We start from the raw sequence: 20183 nt of genomic DNA, 5'->3' as shown, positions 1-20183 counted from the left end.
TGTAGACCATACTTTCACAGTGTGAGAGACTATCCTGGGGAGCAGTGATTGTGAAAAAGATTTGGTGGTTGTTGGCTTTTCAGCTGAATGTGAGCTCCCAGTGTGGTGCTGGGGCCAAAACACCTAATGTGATCCATGCATGCATAAATAGTGGAATACCTAGTAGGAGTAAGGAGGTTATATTACCTCTTTTTGGCACTGGTGCAACTAGAGCTTTGACTCCTAGACTGAAGAGTAAATTGCCATTTTTTTTTGTTCCCCCACATAGGTACTTACTCCTGTGATTAAATTACCCCTTAACCTTTTAAGATTGAGCTTCTTGAGTATCTATTTATCATAAGGCATGGTCTGTAATCCTCTAACATTCTCATGAGTCTTCTCTGAAGCCCTACTTCTAATGTATCTGTCCTCCTTGAATTGTGGACACCAGAATTGGGCAGAGTACTCCAGGAATGATCTCACTAGTGAGTAATATCACCTCTCTACTGTTAGATAGCCCCCTCCTTATACAGACAAGGATTGTGTTAATCCTTTTAGCTACAGTGGTTTTCAATATTTTGTCATTTGCGGACCCCTAAAAGAATATCAAATGGAGGTGTGGACCCCTTTGAAAATCTTAAGACAGTCTGTGGACCCCCAGAAGTCCACTGACCACATGTTGAAAACCACTGAACTGCTGATGATCGTTATTTCTGTGCTTTTCAGAGTGTCTGCATCCCAGGATAGTCCTCCATCTTTTGTCACCTGCGTTCTTTGTTCCTTACATTTGTCAGTATTAAAATCCATGTTCAAAGGAACCCACCTTACCAAAGTGATACAAATTGATCTGGGTAAGTGATGTGACCCCATTGTTTACCATTTCACAAATTTTGTAGTCTGTAAATTTTACCAGCAACAATTATTGTCTTAAAGATCCATTAATAAAAATATTTAATAGCATTTGGCCAAGAATAGATCTATGCAGGACCCCACTGGAAATGCTATCATAGAATAATAATTCCCCATGTACAATTACTTTTTGAGAGCGATCCGTTAACCAGTTTTTAAATCCATTTAATCTGGGCTACATTGATTTTTGTATGGTGCTATTTTTTATCAGAAGGACATGTAGGCCTAAATTAAATGTCTTACAGAAGTCAATTATGTCAATACAGTTGTCAACCAAACTTTTAATCTCAGAGGCTTTCTATAAAGCCATGTAGTGGCATTAATTGTGATACCCTCCTTTAATATTTTACTGATTGTGTCCCATATGAACCTTTCTATGATTTTGCCTGGGGTCAGACTAACTGACATCTAGTTACCTGGGTCATCCCATTTACCCTTTTAAAATATTGGTACATGAGCTTTTTTCTAGTTCTTTGGAACTTTCTCTGTGTTCAAAAACTTCTTTAAAAAAATCAACAATGGTTCAGAGAGCTTTTAATACTCTTAGGTGCAAGTTATCTGGTCCTGCTAATCTGTAAAATGTTTAAAGTTAATAGTTGCAGTTTTAACATCCTCCCTAGTTACTGATAGAATAGAAAATATTTCATTATCAAGATATATGAATAAATCATCCTGTTTCTTTACAAACACAACAAATATTTCTTCAAGGCCTGATCCCTATGTATGTTCCACTATGGGTGTGGGCATTCACTCCACACACCTGCACTCAGAGAATTCTTGTAAGCAAAGTCTGTTGGTCCACACATGTGCCCTTGCCTTCCTCATGCTTTCAACCAAAGGCAAAAAGGGCGCAGAACAGATTAGATAGCTCTCCTTCAATTTCTTCTATCTCAAAATATGGGAATGGAGCTTCCTCTTTAATAATCCTCCACAGAAAATTAGTAAACCCTAGGAAATCCATTTTTTCTGTAACGCTGGACCTTAAAGCAAGCCTGTTCATGATGCATATTTTCAACATCTAAATTTTGAGGCAATGTCGATTTTTATGACAGTTCAGATGGCTTGTTTATCCTCCTGCTTCAGCAGAAAGGATGCAATTTTGCTGAATACTACTAGTTGCTTCCTTCTTTGCTTTTCTTTTGACTCATTCCCTAAACTGATTATTTCTATAGTGATAAGTTTTTAAGATTGACTTAACTGATTTGGACATCCCATATTTTTCTTAAGTTAGCTTAATGTTTGTGTAAAGCTCTGAATTGATGTCAGGAAACTAAAGTGGGCTAGGTCCCTGTTCTTCTGGCTTTTCTCTGCCTCCCTCTCTCCCCCCTCCCTTCATTCCATAGTGGACACAGTAGTAGGGCAGGAGCCACTGTTTCATTCTGAAAAATAAGATGTTTCTAAAATGTGAAAGTGAGCCTATGACTCCTCTCCCAGATCTCCCTCCAGTACAGGAACCATGGCCAGGAATGAGGCTCCCAAACGATTATCTTGCTTATGGGAATGAGCCTTGAGTCTCCGCTCTGCTCCTCCAGCCTTTGCTGCCATCGTCTGGACAGAAAAATAGTTACAGCTGTGACTCTATTTCCATTCCTCTCTCCCCCACAAAGCCAGTACAGGCACCAACGGTGTTATGACAACACACTAGCTTATTTTAAATAAATGAATGCCTGATGCTGATTCCCTCCCCTCATCCCTTCCTTGGACTTGACCCTACAGAGTGGTGTTGGTGTTCCACCATGTTTCCAGCACATCCATCACTACTCCAGAAACAGACTTTTCCAGCTCTGTGCAGTCTCAAGACTCAATCAGGTTACAGTGCCAAAAGGGATCCAAAAGACCTGACTTGCCCTGAGAGTCTGTGAACCAGCCAACCTTTCCTCCAGTCGGATCATGCCATGACAATGCACTATTTTACATTTCACAGACCAAATTGGGAGGAACTGTCTAAGGAAACAGCATAGAAAAGAAAACAGAAACCTATTATCTATCCACTGTACAGGCCCCAAGACAGTAACAGAAAACTACCTGAATTAACATTGATGCTAATCAATGCAAGGTGTGTTGCCAACAAGCAATGTATGACCTCTTCAGAGAGGAAGCACCCAACAGAGCTTACATCAGAGACCTTGCCTGATGACACTTCAAGCTCTGTTAGCCCACCTTCTCTTCCTCTCACTCCACCCTTCAGCTTCTTGGCCTATCACAGACAGGACAAGGCTGGTGGCACTGCATTCACCTTTTCAAACATCAAATCCAAGAAGATCCACAAGTAAGATAAATTCACTCCAGGGTGTATTTGATTTAAATCAAATTCATTTAAATCATGATTTAAATCACTAGTCAGGAAGACTCTATTTAATCATGGATTTCTACATAAAAGTGCATTCTTGTTGGTTGTTATAACCTTAATACGTATTCTTCACAACTCAGAGATAGATGTAGGTTTCATTTTTAGAAGGTACACGCTATACATTTTTAGTGATTATTTTGAAAACTTTTCAGATTAGTTTTACAACTATATCAGAAAATGAATGTTTGGTTATTTCATTTACCAAAGGTAATTGAAGCAGATATTTACAAAGTAATTGGGAGGTGAACTATCTCCAATTCAACAGGTTAATCATTAATATTTGGAGGATTTTCTTGCCATGCTGTATTAGAAGGAAAACATCACCAGACAGACATTTAAATTGTTTTATTTAACTAAACAACAATGTCATGTATTCTGGATTTTTTTCTTCAACAGCAAACATATAATATTTTAACAGAACAAGCATATGAATTTTTGAATTTAGTTAAACATTCACTTTTTTAAAATGAGATGTTTTTGTTAAAATTGTAAACTAAAATAGTTAAAAGAAACACTAAAAAAAATTAGTGTCAGCCAGGTCAACATGAGAAACTTAAAATATTGGCTTCTGCAGCTAACTCAGTTGTCTTCACCTTCATTTTCATGTTCCTGTTTGTTCATGATCTGGAAAAGAAAAACAAGCTTTCCTGCTTTTTCAGGTCCCAAACGATTTCTCAATTTGGAATGAATTAGTCCAAAGGAAGAAAATATTCTTTCTACACTGGCAGAAGAAGCTACTGCTGTTAAGTGAGATTCACTTCAACAGTCTCTGAATCCAAGTGCTTAAGTGACTTCCATCAGTTCACTGGTATGACTTTCTTTAAAACATCAGCAAATATATATTTCTTGAATGGTTCACCCTTAGCTCTGAAGTTTATTATAGTTGGCATTATGGAGAGATGATTTCTGGATGTTGATGTCATAGCCAACTCCTCTTCTTCAGCAGTTAAGGTTTGACCCTGATACTGAGTATTGAGAATATCTGCAAGAAAATGAGCTGGAGATAGTGCTTGTCCCATTCGTTTTTTTTAATGCTTGTGATTTAACTCTGTCACTGCATATTTCTCTTTAAGATCTCACTCTGTTTCAACAGCGTCAGCAATAAAACAGCTATTTCCCTGCATTTTGTTCAAGACTACAGAAATAGACTTTAGAGTACTCAGCATGTGCTCAACATTTCTCTTAAGCCCAATGTTAAGAACTTTGACTGTGACAGTGCCATCTATTTTTTCACAATTTTGTTCACAAACTGTCATCAGATTAGGCCAGTTCTTGATATAGTGCTCAAAACAGTCCACTACTGAGTTCCATCACATGTCTTGTGGGGGAGTTAGCTTGGTTCCTCCCACTTTTTTCAGAGCAGCTGCTGCAAAGTGGTTGTTACGGAAGTATTTTGCAATTCCAACATCATCAGTGTAACAGGAATAAAGGCTAAAGTCTTTGGCTAAGAGGTGCATCAATGAGCACTGCAACCATATGCTATTAGCTTGGGATTCTCTTCTAAATAATTTCTTCTCATCTTGGATACATTCGCAGCATTGTCTGTGACCAAGCTGCGTACTAGACATTTGATCTTTTTTTCCAGCTTCTTATAGCTTTTACTGCTACTTCTTGTAAGTATTCTGCTGTGTGTGCATTTCCTGATGTATCAATTGTTTCTGTAAAGAAGACATACCCTTCTGTTGTCACACAAGCACATACAACAGAATCATTGTGGACATTGCTCCACCCACCATGACTCAGGTTAACAATTTTACCCTCTAGACCTTTTGCACACTGCTCAATTTCTCTTTTATATGCTTTATCCAGCAATTTGCCTGCGACATCTGCTCTGTTGGATGGACTGTATCCTGGTCTTAATGACTGAACAATGTTAATGAAGTGTGGGTTCTCAATGATACGGAAAGGAGAGTTTGTTGCATAAACAAATCGGGCAGTTTTTTCATCAATTACGTCTTTTTGTAGTCTGCTGTTTTTTATCACAGACTTATCTATGGTTGTTTCTGGATGATGGGGATTTTTTTCTTTTTGCTACAGGTGATATACTGTGGCTGTGATATACATGTTGTGACTGAAACATTATCATTGGCAGATAACTCTGAAACTATAGAAAATGATGGTGATCTTGAAGGTGGATAGACTTCAGAATCCTGTATGTTGAGGATGGATTCTCCTAAACAAAATAAGTCAATGCAGTTACTTAATTATGATTAGCATACTGATCATTTAGTATTACTCATTGCATTCACTGACACTCAATACTACTTTAAAGGTGAAATTGTAAGAGGAAGATCTGCCTATTTCAGCTATTTTATTTATCACAACTGCATCTAAAATGATAGTACCATAGAGTAACAACTACACTTTTTGCTCAAACATGAGAATTCAAGAATAGTCCAGAAGGAAGACAGGCAGTCCTTAAGGAAGAAGTATGAAATGAAAAAAGTTTACCAACCTGAAGATACTGCATGTTGAGACATATTCCTTTCATCATCTTCAACACAGCTTCCTGAGAAGGAACACTTCTCATGATGTTGTTTCATTCAGGCAACCAGGCCTTGCATTTCTTTATTGCACTGTTTGCATTTTGCACACATGCCTGTCTTACCCACTGTAGAGGCACTTTTACAGCCTGCTGCTATTATAGGTCTTCCCTTCTAGTGAGAGAATGGTATATCTCAAATCAGTGAATTAATCTTCCCTTCCTCCTTCAAACGTACAATAATTTGACCACCACTGAAGAAATCCACCTTGGATGTATCTGTTCTACCATTCCGGAGCAAACTCATAGAGACGTTAACTAATGGATAACTACAATTCATCTAATTAAAGGTAATATCCTAGAACCCAGCACAATCTGGATTTAGGCTGGGACGTGGGCTGGAACTGGGGTGACCAGATGTCCTGATTTTATAGGGACAGTCCTGATTTTTGGGTCTCTTTCTTATATAGGCTCCCATTACCCCCCACCGCTGTCCTGATTTTTCACATTTGCTGTCTGGTCACCCTAGATGGAACCCACTTTAGGTCCTGATATAGGATGTGCTATGGTCAGTGAATAGTGGCCAGATGTCCATTCTCGTCTTCCTGGGCCTCTCTGTAGTATTTGACACTGTTGACCATGAGAGACAGCTGTTCCAGTTGAGAGGTGGCAGCGGTACAAGGTAATGTGCTAAAATGGTTTGAGGTCTTTCTTGGAGGGGTACCCTCAACAAGTAGTGATGGGAAACTGCACCTCCACTACTAAATTTCTTACTTTTGGAATCAGGTAAGGATAAACTCTCTCTGGTCCTGTTCAACATCTATATGCAGCCACTAGGTGAACCAGTAAGCCATGTATGCAAGAGTCAGCACTATGCAGATGACATATACAGGGTGAAGACTAGGAGGAGATAAGATCATACTACTGCCATCAACTCCATTACCTGTGGATTTTGCTATCTGCCTTGTCTGGTTGGATTGGAAACTCCCATCCTGACAGATGATGAGTTGGCCTTAGTTATAACTGCCTTTGTCATAGCTCCTCTGGACTATAGTGCTGGAATCCTCGTGTGGGCATGAAGCTATCAGAGGTTGGGGACATTTTGCTGAGAAGACAAGCTTCAGCAGTCTGTATTAGCCATGTGGGATACTACATACACCTCAAATCTGTCCTCTGATCTTTACACTGGCTTCTCAGAGGATGTTGTCAAGTCTTTATAGCACTTGATGTCTGGACCTAGGATTTCAAAAAGATTACCTAAACCTCTGTGATGAAAACTTCAGTCAACTCCACTCATTTTGGAACAGTAGCACTCAGTCAGGGTAAAGTTTGTCGGTGCAGGAGATAGATCATTCTCTGGAGTTGGTCTAAGACTGGAATAAACTCCTACAGGAACTAAGGAGTAGCTGAAACCTAACCCCCATTTGCTCCAAATGCAAAACGTGCACTCCTTTGATTTTGCCTTTTCTCTTGTGCACAGCAGCATGTACATTTAGAACTTGTTCCCTCCAGGGTTTTTTTATTTTATTTTATCTATAGTGCCTTCTAAGTGATAGGCTCCAGTTTAGGTTGTCTGATCAACATGACGGCCACTGGCAAACCACCCTCCTGGAACTGTAACCTTCCCCTCCCTCCTCACCTTTGCTTCTTGACTGGCTGAAGAAAGGAGTGTAGTTGAACTTTTTTTTGGAAACGTTTTACTAAGGTAGACTTAAAACATTACCACCCGCCATCGAACCTGCCTCAAGAGTCTGGCTTTGCTGGTTGGGTGCGAAAGTTTTTCCTTGAGAGAGTCGGCTCCTCCTTTTACTATGTTAGTTCCCTACATACGTTAGAAGTGGCAACTAGCGTAGCAGGGCCTATGCCTCCTGCTGCCGCCTGGGGCAGCCACCCCGTCCCACGAGTCCTGGGCCAGCGCTGCTGTAGAACTCAGGGCAGCGCGAATCCCGCGCTCTCCCCCGGCCGGGCCCCTCTCAGACTCGAGCACCGCCCGCGCTCTATGCCTGCACACACCCTTGGCCGGGGGCGGGGCGAGAGGTGCAGAGAGACGCCTGCGCACTGGGGGAGGAGGCGGTGGCTGGCTGGCGCGTGCGCGCCAGGGCCGTTTGGGCTGCAGAGTGGCTGCCGCACAGTAACGGGAAGGGCGGCGCTCTGTGGCGGCGGTGGCTGTTTCCTCCGTCGGGTCTTGGTGGCTGAGGCCGTCGGGGCTGGGCTCACAGAACGCTGAGGCGGTGGCGCGGTCATGGCGTCTTTCGTGGAGAGTTTCTGGGTAGGAGCTGTTGGTTGTGTCCGCTCGGGCCGTGGCTCGCTCCCGCTCTGCCAGTTGCAGGGCATAGCCGAGTCCCCTCCGGGGCAAGCCGCTTGGGCTCCTACGCCACCCCGGGGCTTGGGCCTTGGTGCGGGAGGAGATGAGGGTCGGAGTCCCCTTGCTCGCGCGCCGTATCCCCGGCCTCTCCCGCTGCCGGCAGCCCTGGGGCCTCCCCGCCTCGCGTCCCTGCTGCGGACGGAACAGGACAGGGGTGTCCGGGACGCACACGGAGCCCTGCTGCGGAGGGACCCGTGACCCGGTCCCTTCTGGCAGGGGGCACAGCTGAGGCTGGGGTGCCCCTTTGCCGAGTGTCCCTATTGCAGCTCTGGGGAGCCGGCTCCCTGGATCGCGCCAAGGCTAGGGGCAGGCTGCTGTGGGTAGAAGCGGGCACAGCTCGCTGTGCGCTGCTGTTGGATATGCGCCGATTCACGATCCTGCAAAGCACTGGCTGGGCATATTCCAGACATGGTGACTTCGTTGGTATTACCGATCATTTATCTCGAGGGATGCGCTGGAAGGGAACTCCAACTAGGTCTCATTCGTTTCTAATCTCTTTGTTGTTTATTAAAACTCATACTTGAAAGTTACAGATTATTTATTTAACTTTTTATACAGTAAAACTGCCCCGGTAAATAGCACCGATTCCAGCGTACTGCACTTGTATTAGCAAACACAAACTGTGCTTCCGAAATCATGCCCTCCCTGTGAAAAATGTTTTTCTGCCAACATAGTGGGAGCGATGCAGAGTAACATCAGGAATTTATAGCCTGTATTGAATCCTAGTTTTTTTTATACCTTCCGTATTATTAGTTTAAATTATCCGGTAGTTTTAACTAATTTACTGCATTGTCTCAGTACTACTGCAGTGACATGTTTTTTAAATTTTATAAATATCTAAATGGAGAGAAATGAACTAAATGTTTTGAGAAATTGGTAGTCTTAATTTCCTGATTTGAGTTACTTACAGAATTGTGAATAATGGATACATGTGCATTGTAGAGAATTTTGATTAGTTTTAACTGGATTAATCCTTTCCTCAGAAAAATTAGAAAACATTGAAAACTAGCTTAAGCCTGTGTGTAGAATTTTTAAACTAATCTTCTACATTGAGAAGTCTTAATTCAAATTTAGATTTTAAGTTTTAGTGTGTTTATCATTAAAATTTTATGTGTAACTTGAAGGGCTCTGTTTTTATTATAGAAACATATGGCCCTTTTAAATGTAAAGCCCATAGATGTGTCTATAATCTTGTGGGCTCGTAGAGCTCTGATGTCTTTGCCTTAATGTTTTTATAATACAAAAGTTTATAAACGAGCCATGATAGTTTCAAAGTACGTATTTGCTAAAAATGGAGCAAGGATAACATCAGAAGGGAACGTGTTGCTTTCAGATTTGGCTGCTTTGTAAATATGAATAATAGTTCTTATTTACAGTAAACTAATTTTATAAATATAGTGGAAATTTTAAGAAATAACCGCATACGTGTTTTGTTTGCAGTCTTAAATTCAGCAAATTTCTTAAAACTGCATGTTATTAAATCCAATGTAAAAATTCTGAACAGTACTACAGCATTGGAGAGGAATGTATGTTTAACTACCATATGAAAACTTTCTTTAGCTTTGTAAATAGCATTGAAAAGGATGCTTGGTAATGTTTGGTGTTAGTTGGTTAACAGTAGGAACAGACAGGTAACCTTTGGTGTTACTTTAACAACAGATAGAAAAATAAAATTACATATCCATCTGAAAATTTAGTTCCTACTGTTAACCAAGATGCACAAAATTATTGTAACTGAGATTAGATATTTTTCCTTTTTATTTACTTTGTGCACTTTTCTCAATTTATGTATAGTGTCTTTAACTGTTTTGATGTCCAGTTATGCTTTGTCTCATTGGCAATTCAGTATCACTCATGCATTGCTGGGGGGGGAGTTCACATGCACATTCTTCCCCAGGTCCTCCAAGAGAGTGTACCCTAGTAGCTATAGCATTAAGGATTAAGCACAGCAGGTGTGTGTGCACACTGAGACAGGAGAGAAGTCTTAATTACTTAGTTAAAAAATCAAAAGTTGATAATGTCTATTTTATTTTGAATGAAACATACACAATATTTTCTGACGTGAAAATTATCTATAAAATCTCAAACTGAAGGTATATTGTCTACTATAGTCAAATGAAATGTAGCTTAGTCTATTTTCCCATCAACATTTCAGATCAGTTCATTGTTCAATATCATTCTTTCCACATTTCAGATAGGACAGAATATAGACCCTACAATTCCAAATGTATTAAAATGTGTAAAAATGTTGAGCATTTCCAATTCAGACAATAAGGGGGGGGAGAATAATCCAGTGCACTTAGATATACAACATATATCCAACAAAGGTACAATTTAAACATATAACATACCACCTCCCTTTACCTTTACAGACTACTTCATGGTTCTATCTAGTGGATAGAACACTGAACTAGGACTCGGGAGAACTGAGTTCTTCTATTCCCCGCTTGGCCACTGGCTTGCTGGGTGACCTTGGGAAGTGATTTCACCTTCTTGTTTCCCCATGTGTAAAACAAGGATAATTTTGGAAAGCACTTTGAGATTGAATGATGAAATGCACTATATAAGAGCTAACTATATTTATTACATAACATTCAGTTACTCTTTTTTTTTTTTTTTAAACTCTTCATTTATTATTCTAGAGTAAGGAGGCTGGCCATGAAGGGGAAATATATTTAGACTACATTCTTCAGTAACTATTTTAAGTGATTACAGTTTTTGAAACTCACTTGTTGTGTGACCTTGCCTAACCGGAGTATGTTCCAAGATCTTAGAATAAATGTTTGTTTATGTAGCAGAGGTATCCAAATTCAATCCACAAAGTTGTGAATTAGATGTTCATAGTACTGTGATTACAAATGATAGACGTGGTTTGATGTGAACCCAAAGTGGAGTTGAAATCTGGAAAAAAGTCTCAAAATGTACGGTTCAGGATTCTTTTAGAAGGAAAGGATGAGACTTTCAGAGAAAGGAATGCTTGGGGTAGAAAATGAAAACATGGTTTTGTAATGAATCCATATCTATTTAGTGTTGGAATGTACACCAGTCTCCAGTTGAAACTGCACGTATGCCACATGGGAAACTAAACCATGGATCTTGTGCCTTCCATGGGCCTCCACTGGCTTGAATGCTTATCCTCTTGGTATTCATTAGGGAAGACATCAGAAACCTGATGGTCTGGTCTGATTCCATTCAGAAGAGGGCAGTGACACATGCAAACACCCTATTTATGTAATTCTGTCTCCAGTACATTAAGTTGCTACTTTTAAGGACTTTTTTGAAAAAAGTATTCAGTAATCTACTGATGTAAACAAAACAAATGTATTTAAAATATATTGTTTTCTTTTCAGTGGCGAAGATTAAGAAACTTTTTAAATAATAGGTTTCTAAATGTTGCCACTTTTAATGGTATTTGAACAGAGGCCAGTTTTTTTTGTTTTTTTTTGAGGAGTAAAAAGTAGGTATATCTTTTTCTTTAGTGTTTGTATTCTATGGGGATATTTTAAAATGCAGTACAGTAACAGGAAAAAAAGGATATTGCTTTAATACAAGTTTCAGACATTTTGTTGTTGTTGTTGTAGGGTAAAAATACAAGACAAGTCGTGCAGATTATAAATGATTTTTTAATTCATTGTTATGAGGTAGTGTTCCAAGCATTCAAATCACTTGACTGAACATTCTCAACATTCCTAATTAGGATGTTGTCACAGAACAATGGGTACCTGCTGTTATATACAATGTATGCTGGCTTAAAGCAGAGATATCAGTGAAATAAAATGCTTATGAAAAGTATTCCCATTGTAAAAAAAAAATAAAAAAATTGTAGTCTGTCACTTTGTGTTTTGATACTGATGCAGTAGAGTAACAATTGCTCTCTTACTTTAGTAATGACTGGATGTTGTCTTGCTACTTTTCTAGAAGAGGCCCATTGGAAACTCATCCAAACTTATTAAAATGTTTTATGAAGAAGCTAGGTACTGAGCAGCTGATGTTCAGGAGTTGAGGAAGAAAAAAAAATATATTCAGTGAATAAGTGTTATTCAGTACTTAAATAACTGGTACATATTCCATGTGGTGTTAATTTGACTAGAATTGTGGTTCTCAGACTGTCATCTGCAGAATAAAATATTTCAAGTGCAGAGTAGCAGAGACTGAGATGTTAGGAAGGGATCATGGACCATAAGAGGATCTCTTTTTGAGACATTGACTCAAAATTTAAAGTTGGAGAACACTCGAACCAAACCGCTGGTTTTTAAATTGTCGGGCATGCCCCCTGAAGGGGGTGTCGATGAGGTTATCGGGGGTGTGTGTGCGAGGACTTGACTGGTTAAGCGTTTTTCTGGTTTCTTCAGTGTTGCTGAGAAATTTCTCAAAGGTGAAAGAAATATTACTTGTTCTTTGAGTATATTTTTCTGCAGATGTACAGCCCTCACTCCCCTTCCTCATTTGTATGGAGACAAGGTGGGTGAGAGAATCTTTTATTGGACCAACATCCGTTGGTGAAACAGACAAGTTTTTGAGCTTATATAGAGATCTTCTTGAAGTCTGGGAAAGGTACTCAGAGTGTCACAGCTAACTTCAAGATGGAACAGATTACTAAGCATAAGGAGTTATGACATGTTGTAAGAGACCATTCAATGTGAGCAGGTAACACCTCGGCAATTGTGGACAAAGGAGGGTTAGTAGATTACAGATTGGATTTATGGCTCATTACAACAATGTTTTCACTGAGTTCATGATTTTTAGTGTCTAGCAAAGTTATGAATTTAAGCTTCTGGGCTTGTCTTTTGAAGGCGTTCTGCAGGTTTCCTTTGAGGATGAGGATTGAGAGGTCAGATGTGGAGTGATCATTTTGTGAAAAGTGTTTGCCCATGGGTATTTTTGTCTTTTCTGAGTAAGTTCATTTGGGAGCATGGTGATTGCCTTGTTTCACCCAAATAGTTGTTGTTAGGTCATTTAGCACACTGGATGAGGTATACCCAATGTTGTGATAGGCCTGTGCAGTACCCATGGATCTTGAAAGGTGTGTTATGGAGCCTATTGATCATCATGGCATTAGAGATGTGTTTGCAGGTTTTGCATCTGTTATGGCAGGGTCTGGTGCTGCTTTGAGTTGGTGTGCCCTCATCTATGGGGAGCTTGTTTGTGATGATGAGCTTGGTGAGGTGGGGGCATTGTTTGAAGGCTAGAAGAGGGGGTTAGGGAAAGATTTCTCTCAGGATGTGGTCCCTATTGGGTATAGGTTGTAATTGCTTGATGGATACTCCTTATATTTTCCAGTGTGGGGAGGTATGTGACAACTAGAACTATGTGACTGGTGCTTCCCACCCTGTATTGAAGCAGGTTCCCCTGGGATATTTGGGTGGCTGTAACAGGTTGCCAACTCACCACCACGGCACCTCCTGCTGGTTGCTCCGGGAATTAGCTCTGTCCAGTTGTGGCGCGCCCTCTGCAGGTGGTGTCTCACCCGTTGTCTGCCCTGCTGTTTGTCTGGGACCCACGTTGCTCCCTGGCTTGCGGTGTCCTCTTCTGGACACAGCCCTCTGGCTGTGCCCCACTTGGTTCTCTCCCCTTCCGCGGGTATCAGCAGTCCTCAGTCTGCACCTGCCCTTGTGGCCAACTGCAGCCCCAGAATCTAGCCCCTTGCCTCAGGGGCAAGCCAAAGTCTGTATCGGGCCATGCTCCTCCACGGCCAGGTGCAGTGTTAGGGAGACGGGGGGACCCAGGCCTGCCCACTACTCTGGGTACCGGCTGAGGGACCCTCTGGCGGCAGCCATGTCCTGCCCTCCTTCTCTCCCCTCTACTGCTCGTGCTGCCTGGGCCACTTCCCTTTAGCCCTTGCACCTTCTCAGCCCTTTCTTTCAGGGGCCTCACCCTGGCAGGTATCAGGTTGGAGCTTTCCCTCTGCTTCCCTGAGCCTGCCCGGTGCTGCTCTAGCTAAGGTGCTATCCCCGGGAGCTAGTCCTCCTCCCTTGCTGGTCAGGGAGAGACTCCTGTCTCTTCTGCTTTGCAGCCTTTTTATAGAGCCAAGCCTGGCCCTGATTGGCTGCTTCTAAGCCTTCTGTGATTGGCCGGTTCTGCGCAGCCACTCCAAGGGCTGCTATTAACCCTTTGTCTGCCAGAGTGGGGCAACTGCCCCACTATAGTGGCCCATTCCATGATGTGATCTGTTTCTCTGGAGTGTCCTGATTTGGTGAAGACTTTCTTAAGTATGTTAAGATGTATATCCTGGGTTTTCTTTTCAGAGTATATTCTGTGGTATCTGTATGCCTGGTTGTATTTGGGGTGGTTACTGGATCTGTGAAGGTAAGTGTGGTGATCTATGGGTTTCTTGTGTATGGTAATCTGTTGGGTTCCATTGTTGAAGCTGATCATGGCGTCAGGGAAGTTGATGCTGGGAGAGGAGTCCTTCTTAGGATTCTTGGAAATGGAAGAGGGAATTTGGGGTCAGAATTTTCAGTGGCACTGTAGAGACAATATGCTTGACTGGTAGCCACTGATAACTAACATTTTAAAAAAATATATATAGCAGGATATCCTTTTTCAGGGGATCTCAAAACTTTCTGCAAATACAGGCATCATGTCACATACACCATTGCAATGAAATCACCTGTGGAATGTGGCAGCTATTTAAGTATGTACAGCAGTCCTATCCAGCTGTTCAGGACAAGGGGTGAAGAGCATGTTATCTGGCTGACTCATAGGCACCGACTCCGTGGGTGCTCTGGGGCTGGAGCACCCATGGGGAAAAATTGGTGGCTGCTCAGCACCCACCGGCAGTTCCCCGCCCAGCTCGCCTCCTCCTCCGCCTCCTTCCCTGAGCGCGCTGCCTGCCCACTTTTCCCCCCCTAGCTCCCCGCACTTGCGCCGCGAAACAGCTGTTTCACGCGGCTGGGAGGGAGGGGGGAGGAGAGGGAATGTGGCGTGCTTGGGGAAGAGGTGGGGCCGGGGTGGGGATTTGGAGAAGGGGTTCAATAGGGGCAGGGAGGAGGTGGAGTTGGGGTGAGGACTTTGGGGAAGGGGTTGGAATGGGGGTGGGGAAAGGGTGGGGTCAGGACAGGGCTGGGGTGGAGGGGGCGCGAGCACCCACCCGCGGCAGGGAAAGTTGGCGCCTATGGGCTGACTACCATAATTTCACTGCATCCAAATTGAGATTCAGCCAGTTCTCATCCATGTTCTAATCTCCTCAGAGACTGTTTTGTTAATTTTCTTTATAAACAATTGGGTAAAAGGCACTAATTTATCTGTTACTAAGATTTTGAATAAGGGCTTGTCTACACTAGGTTTCTTAGGCATGTTTAACTCCATCAGTGTTAGATACCTTGGGAGCCTTGTGTAGATAAACTGCTAGTTTTGTTTTAAGCAGTGTCTGTCATGGTACTTAAAACACTGGTGGCCTGCTTATGTTAGGAATCATAATGTTATTAACCCTGATGGACCTGAAGTAGTAGACATTTCACAAGTTTTCAACCGTAGACAAGACTTAAGTGGACAAGGATAAAGTAGATGAGGGAGATGTTTCAGCATCTTTGTCCTGATTTCCTTAAATATTTCAATTTACGTTGTCATTCTGTTTAACAGTCCACAAAAGAACATCAGCAATATGAAAACTCATATGCCTTATCAGAATATTGTTGCATAGATTTGTATAGGGTTGCAAAGTTCCAGTCCTGTTGAATCTATTTCAACAGCAGGACAATATTTTAAATTATTTTTGGTCTATTTGTGTCGAGTGTTTTACAAGTTCACTATTTTCTTCAGATCAGAAGAATTTGTATACATTCCTGGACAGTATTATAGCAATTAAATCATTACCAACTTGGTTAATGTTTCTAAACTAATCTTTTATTTCTAAAGATACCATACTGAATGGATTCTTTCTAATAATAATAATTAATAATAGTTGTGGGCAGTAGTAGCAGGAGTATGAACTGAACCCCCTGCTGGCCATCTCTCACCAACCCTTGCAGAGTATAAAGGCTGATCTCTAGACATTGTAGTCAGTTACTTGGTCAGTGCAGGAATTCCCCTGGGGGCTCTAGTGCCACTTGTGGGCTATTAGTCTAGCGCTCTTCCATGCCCCAATGACACTCATCAGGTATCTTTTTTCTGTTTCAACCTGCCTTCCAATCAACTTAGTTGATTTCTACATTTCTGAAGCCTTTGCTCTAATGCTTTTGTGCCTCACTTTTTGTTGGGTAGCCTTAAGGTTACTTGGCGCATCAACCCTTTGATTTTTGGTGCTTGAACCGACTTCAGGTACATGAGATCTTTGAGGTGGGTGTGATGGCAGCAAGAGCTGCTCTCCCAGGGATGGTAGCTGCCTCTACTGCAGGCATTTGAGTTCCATCTGAAGGCCTGGAAGAAGCTTGAAAACTTCTTATGCTGGAGAGTACTTGAAGGCTGAGATTACACTGTATTGTCTTGAGCTGGCCTCTCACCTGTCTAGCTTTTTCTTCAAGGGCGGATAGAGAGAGAGTCTGTTTGTAAAGCCAGCTTTCAGTGACTGTTTTTAATAGAGATCAGCAACTCCATGCACTGGGTGTTTAGCCTCAAGGCCACCACAAGCTGAAGGGTCCTAAGTTCTCTTTTAATAAGTAAAGTCCAAAGGGTTTTTGAAAGGCTTCAAAAAGTTTTGCTGGTTTGCCACTAACCATCACTCTGCCAAACCCTTTATTCTATGGCCCTTGGTCACGTGTGTCCTGAGTGTTTGTTTTGAGGCTACAAGATCAAGGGTTGGGTTTTTTGTTTTGTTTTGAAAACTTTTCAGATTACATCCTTTTCCCCATTCCTATTCCTTGGTGTTAAGATTTGGTGCTGCAGGAAATCCAGTTGCTCTTGACAAAGAGCCATCAAACGATGTCAGTGGATAAGAAGATAGGGTTGTGATGCTGGCACACCAGATCGGATCATGGTCTTAGGCCAGTTCGCTTGTTTGTTAGTATAGATCAAAAGTGAACGTTAGATGTAAGAGTGCATTCAGGCTGACTTACTTGCTATTAGGATAGATCAAAGCAAGTGCTGAATGTATAAGCAGCACCGGCTCTAGGCACCAGCAAACCAAGCACGTGCTTGGGGCGGCACAATTCCAGGGGCGGCATTCCGGGTGGTTTAGGGTTTTGGTGTGTGTTTGGTTTTTTTTTTTTTTTTGCTTCAGCAGTTGCGCCCTCGGAGTTTTTTTTTCTTTTTTTGCTTGGGGCGGCAAAAAACCTAGAGCCGGCCCTGTGTATAAGTGTATATTTAGATGTTTAAACGTCCTGAAAACTAATGGGTCATTACTTGCATTGTTCTCACTTCTCTATTCCTGTTATAATGTAGCAGCAAACATTTACATTTGTGTAAAACCCTGTAACTAAATTATCCACCAAAGAAATCTTGTGAAATGCTAATGAAGGACTTAAGGACTTTAACAGAAAATACTGCTTTCAAAGCAACTGATCATTGTGTGTGATATTTGAGGTCAAGGACTCTGAGTGTAAGCAAAAGAAAATACCACATGGTTAAAGAGACTGTCAGTTTGTTTTCTGTGAGAAGAAGATAGAGGATCTGTCTTTGAATTCATATTTATATCTCTGGACTGTTTGGATTCTAAAAGGGCAGAATAACTGAACAAGAGGATGCAGATCCCCTTAGTTATTCTGGGGAGCCCTGAAAGACTTTTGGGAAACTGGCAGTCTATTACATCACTGCCACCATTTGGAGTTGCAAACTCTGATTTACCAGTTGTTCTATTTTACCTGCTTTAACCTCTCAATAACTTTCTTTTTTTCTTCGCTAATAACCTATACTTAGTTTACTATAGAATTGACTGCCAGCGTTGCCTCTGGTATAAGGTCTGGAGTACCAATTGATCTGGGGTGAGTGACTGGTCTCTTGGGACTGGGAGAAAACTGATGTGGTGTGTTTTTTGGTTTTAATATCCTTTTAACACAAGTTTGTTTGTCTGGATGTCAGGATAGACTGGAGAGGCTAAGGCAGGGGTTCTCAGACTTTTTAACTGGTGACCCCTTTCACACAGCAAGCCTCTGAGTGCGACCCCCCCCTTATACATTAAAAACACTTTTTTATATATTTAACACCATTATAAATGCTGGTGGTGAAGCGGGGTTTGGGGTGGAGGCTGACAGCTCACGACCCCCCATGTAATAACCTCGTGACCCCCTGAGGGGTCCCGACCCCTAGTTTGAGAACCTCTGCGCTAAGGGGACTGTCTGTGACTCCATGGCAAGACTGGTATAATGATCCATGAGTCCACATTTGTTACTGGCTTGGTGAAATCTAATTATAGAACATAGCACCAGTTTGGGGTGTCTGCCATTGTTTTCTGAAAGTCTGCCCCGAGATAGGCACTCACAGTGCTGAGCCACTCCAGACAGCATGACAGTCGTTTTATTCCAGATACTTCCTGGTGAACAAAAGATGAGGGTACTGACTCATCCCGAATCCGTATCTGGTCCATGAAAAAGTCAAAGATGATCGCTCTGGGAGCAAGTGTATCTCTGCCTCTTCTAGAAGAGTACTCATTATATGCTCTAGACCTGTAGATGTGTACATACATGTACCTAGAGCTGCAGTTCCTTACACATATGTAGAAATACTTACAGTGGTTGGAAAATATTTTCTATTGGTAATAAGGAAACAGCACTACTAGTTTGATTTTGCCTTTTGGGCTCTGGTCCACTCCATGTTTTTACAAAATACTTGGTAGCAGTCGTGGCCTATATATGCAAGCTGAGAGTGTGCATGTTTCCTTTTTTGGACAATTAGCTGATCAAAGACACCACTGAAATATATCATAAGGTCAGTTTGTCACACTGGTGTATTGAAATAACTAAAGTTCATAGTAAACTACTTAAAGGGCCAACTTTTCCTCAGCACACAATTGGAGGATACATGAGCCATACTAAACACTGCTCTCAATGCAAAACCTTCCTGTCTCAGGATAGGATCAAAGACATTTTTCTTCTTCGAGTGATTGCTCATGTCCATTCTACAATAGGTGTGCGTGCTTGCCACGTGCACCGGTGCCTGAAGTTTATCCTAGCAGTACCCGTAGGGGAGCATCCCTAGCGACCCCTGGAGTGGCGCCTCTATGAAACGGTATAAGGGGTGTGATGCGCTCCCCCACCCTCAGTTCCTTCTTGCCGCCAGTGAAGGTGCATCGGAACTGCTCTGATCCAGCTTGTGCAGCTTTCCTCTTGAACTCTTGTTCATTCATAGTTAGTAGTAACTGTAGTTTAGTTTAGTGCGCCCAGGTCGGGCCATGCCCTGTGCCCCAGGCTTAAAGTCGTGCGACACTTGCAGGTGGCCGATGCCAGTGAGTGAGCCACACATGGACTGTTTATGCTGTATGGGGGAAACCCATCTCAGCGATCGCTGCAAGCTTTGCAGATCCTTCAAGCCTCGGACCAAGAAGGAAAGGGACATTCGGCTTCAAGCCATTCTGATGGAGTCGGTGTTGACCCCGACTCCGGTGCGCTGCTCCGAGTCGGCACCTAGTACTGCGGTGTTGGTACGTGGCGACCCTTCGGTGCCTTCCACCAGTCGGCACCGCTCCCTGTCTGCGGGACACACCAAAAAGGCTAAGAAGAGGTCTTCTCCGCCGAGACACCAGAGCAAGACCGGGGGAGAGACTAGACCCATATTGGGCAGTTCTTGATCCGTGTCGGCCTCCAGGCCTCTGACTCAGGTTGAGCGGAGCAGCCTGGCCCACTCAGCGCCGACCTCCCCGAATGTCTGGGTGCCCTCCATGCCGGAGGCCCTGCAAGCGGCCCGGGACGTTATGTCTCTGCCGATACCAGGGGCACCGCCACCGTTGGCTCCCGCTCCAGAGGCAAGCCACCACTTGGATTTCCACCTGGTTGGTACCATTCCCGGTCTAGGGAATGTTCCCGATGCCATTCGCCGCTCAGCAACTGCCCTGTGCGCAGTCCACGCCGGTCCCGTTGACCCCCACCAGATTGTTTGGCTGGGTTCCGACTGACAGGGGTTCCAGGCACTGCTCCGCCTCGAGGGATCGTAGACCTCGCGAGGGGAGCGGGCCCCGTCGAGACTGGGACAGACGGCACCAAAGGTCCTCGTCTCCGAGAGGATACCAT

General features: G+C 42.7%; 1 protein-coding gene across 2 annotated transcripts in view; it reads left to right on the top strand.

Moving 5' to 3' along the window:
• Window positions 1-7882: 7882 nt before the first annotated feature.
• Window positions 7883-20183, top strand: part of FCHO2 (FCH domain only 2) — a 216385-nt gene continuing 204084 nt past the window's right edge. For both annotated transcript variants that reach the window (XM_024223692.2, XM_024223703.2), the window contains exon 1: window positions 7883-7989. In XM_024223692.2, coding sequence (XP_024079460.1) covers window positions 7963-7989 — 27 coding nt within the window. In that variant the 5' untranslated portion in view covers window positions 7883-7962. The remainder of the gene's footprint in view (window positions 7990-20183) is intronic.

The sequence above is a fragment of the Terrapene carolina genome, unplaced genomic scaffold (assembly GCF_002925995.2).
Source record: "Terrapene carolina triunguis isolate 2854851 unplaced genomic scaffold, T_m_triunguis-2.0 Scaffold69, whole genome shotgun sequence".
Classification (NCBI taxonomy): Eukaryota; Metazoa; Chordata; order Testudines; family Emydidae; genus Terrapene; species Terrapene triunguis.
The sequence above is the reverse complement of the archived record's forward strand: the minus strand, read 5'-3'. Positions and strand labels throughout refer to the sequence as shown.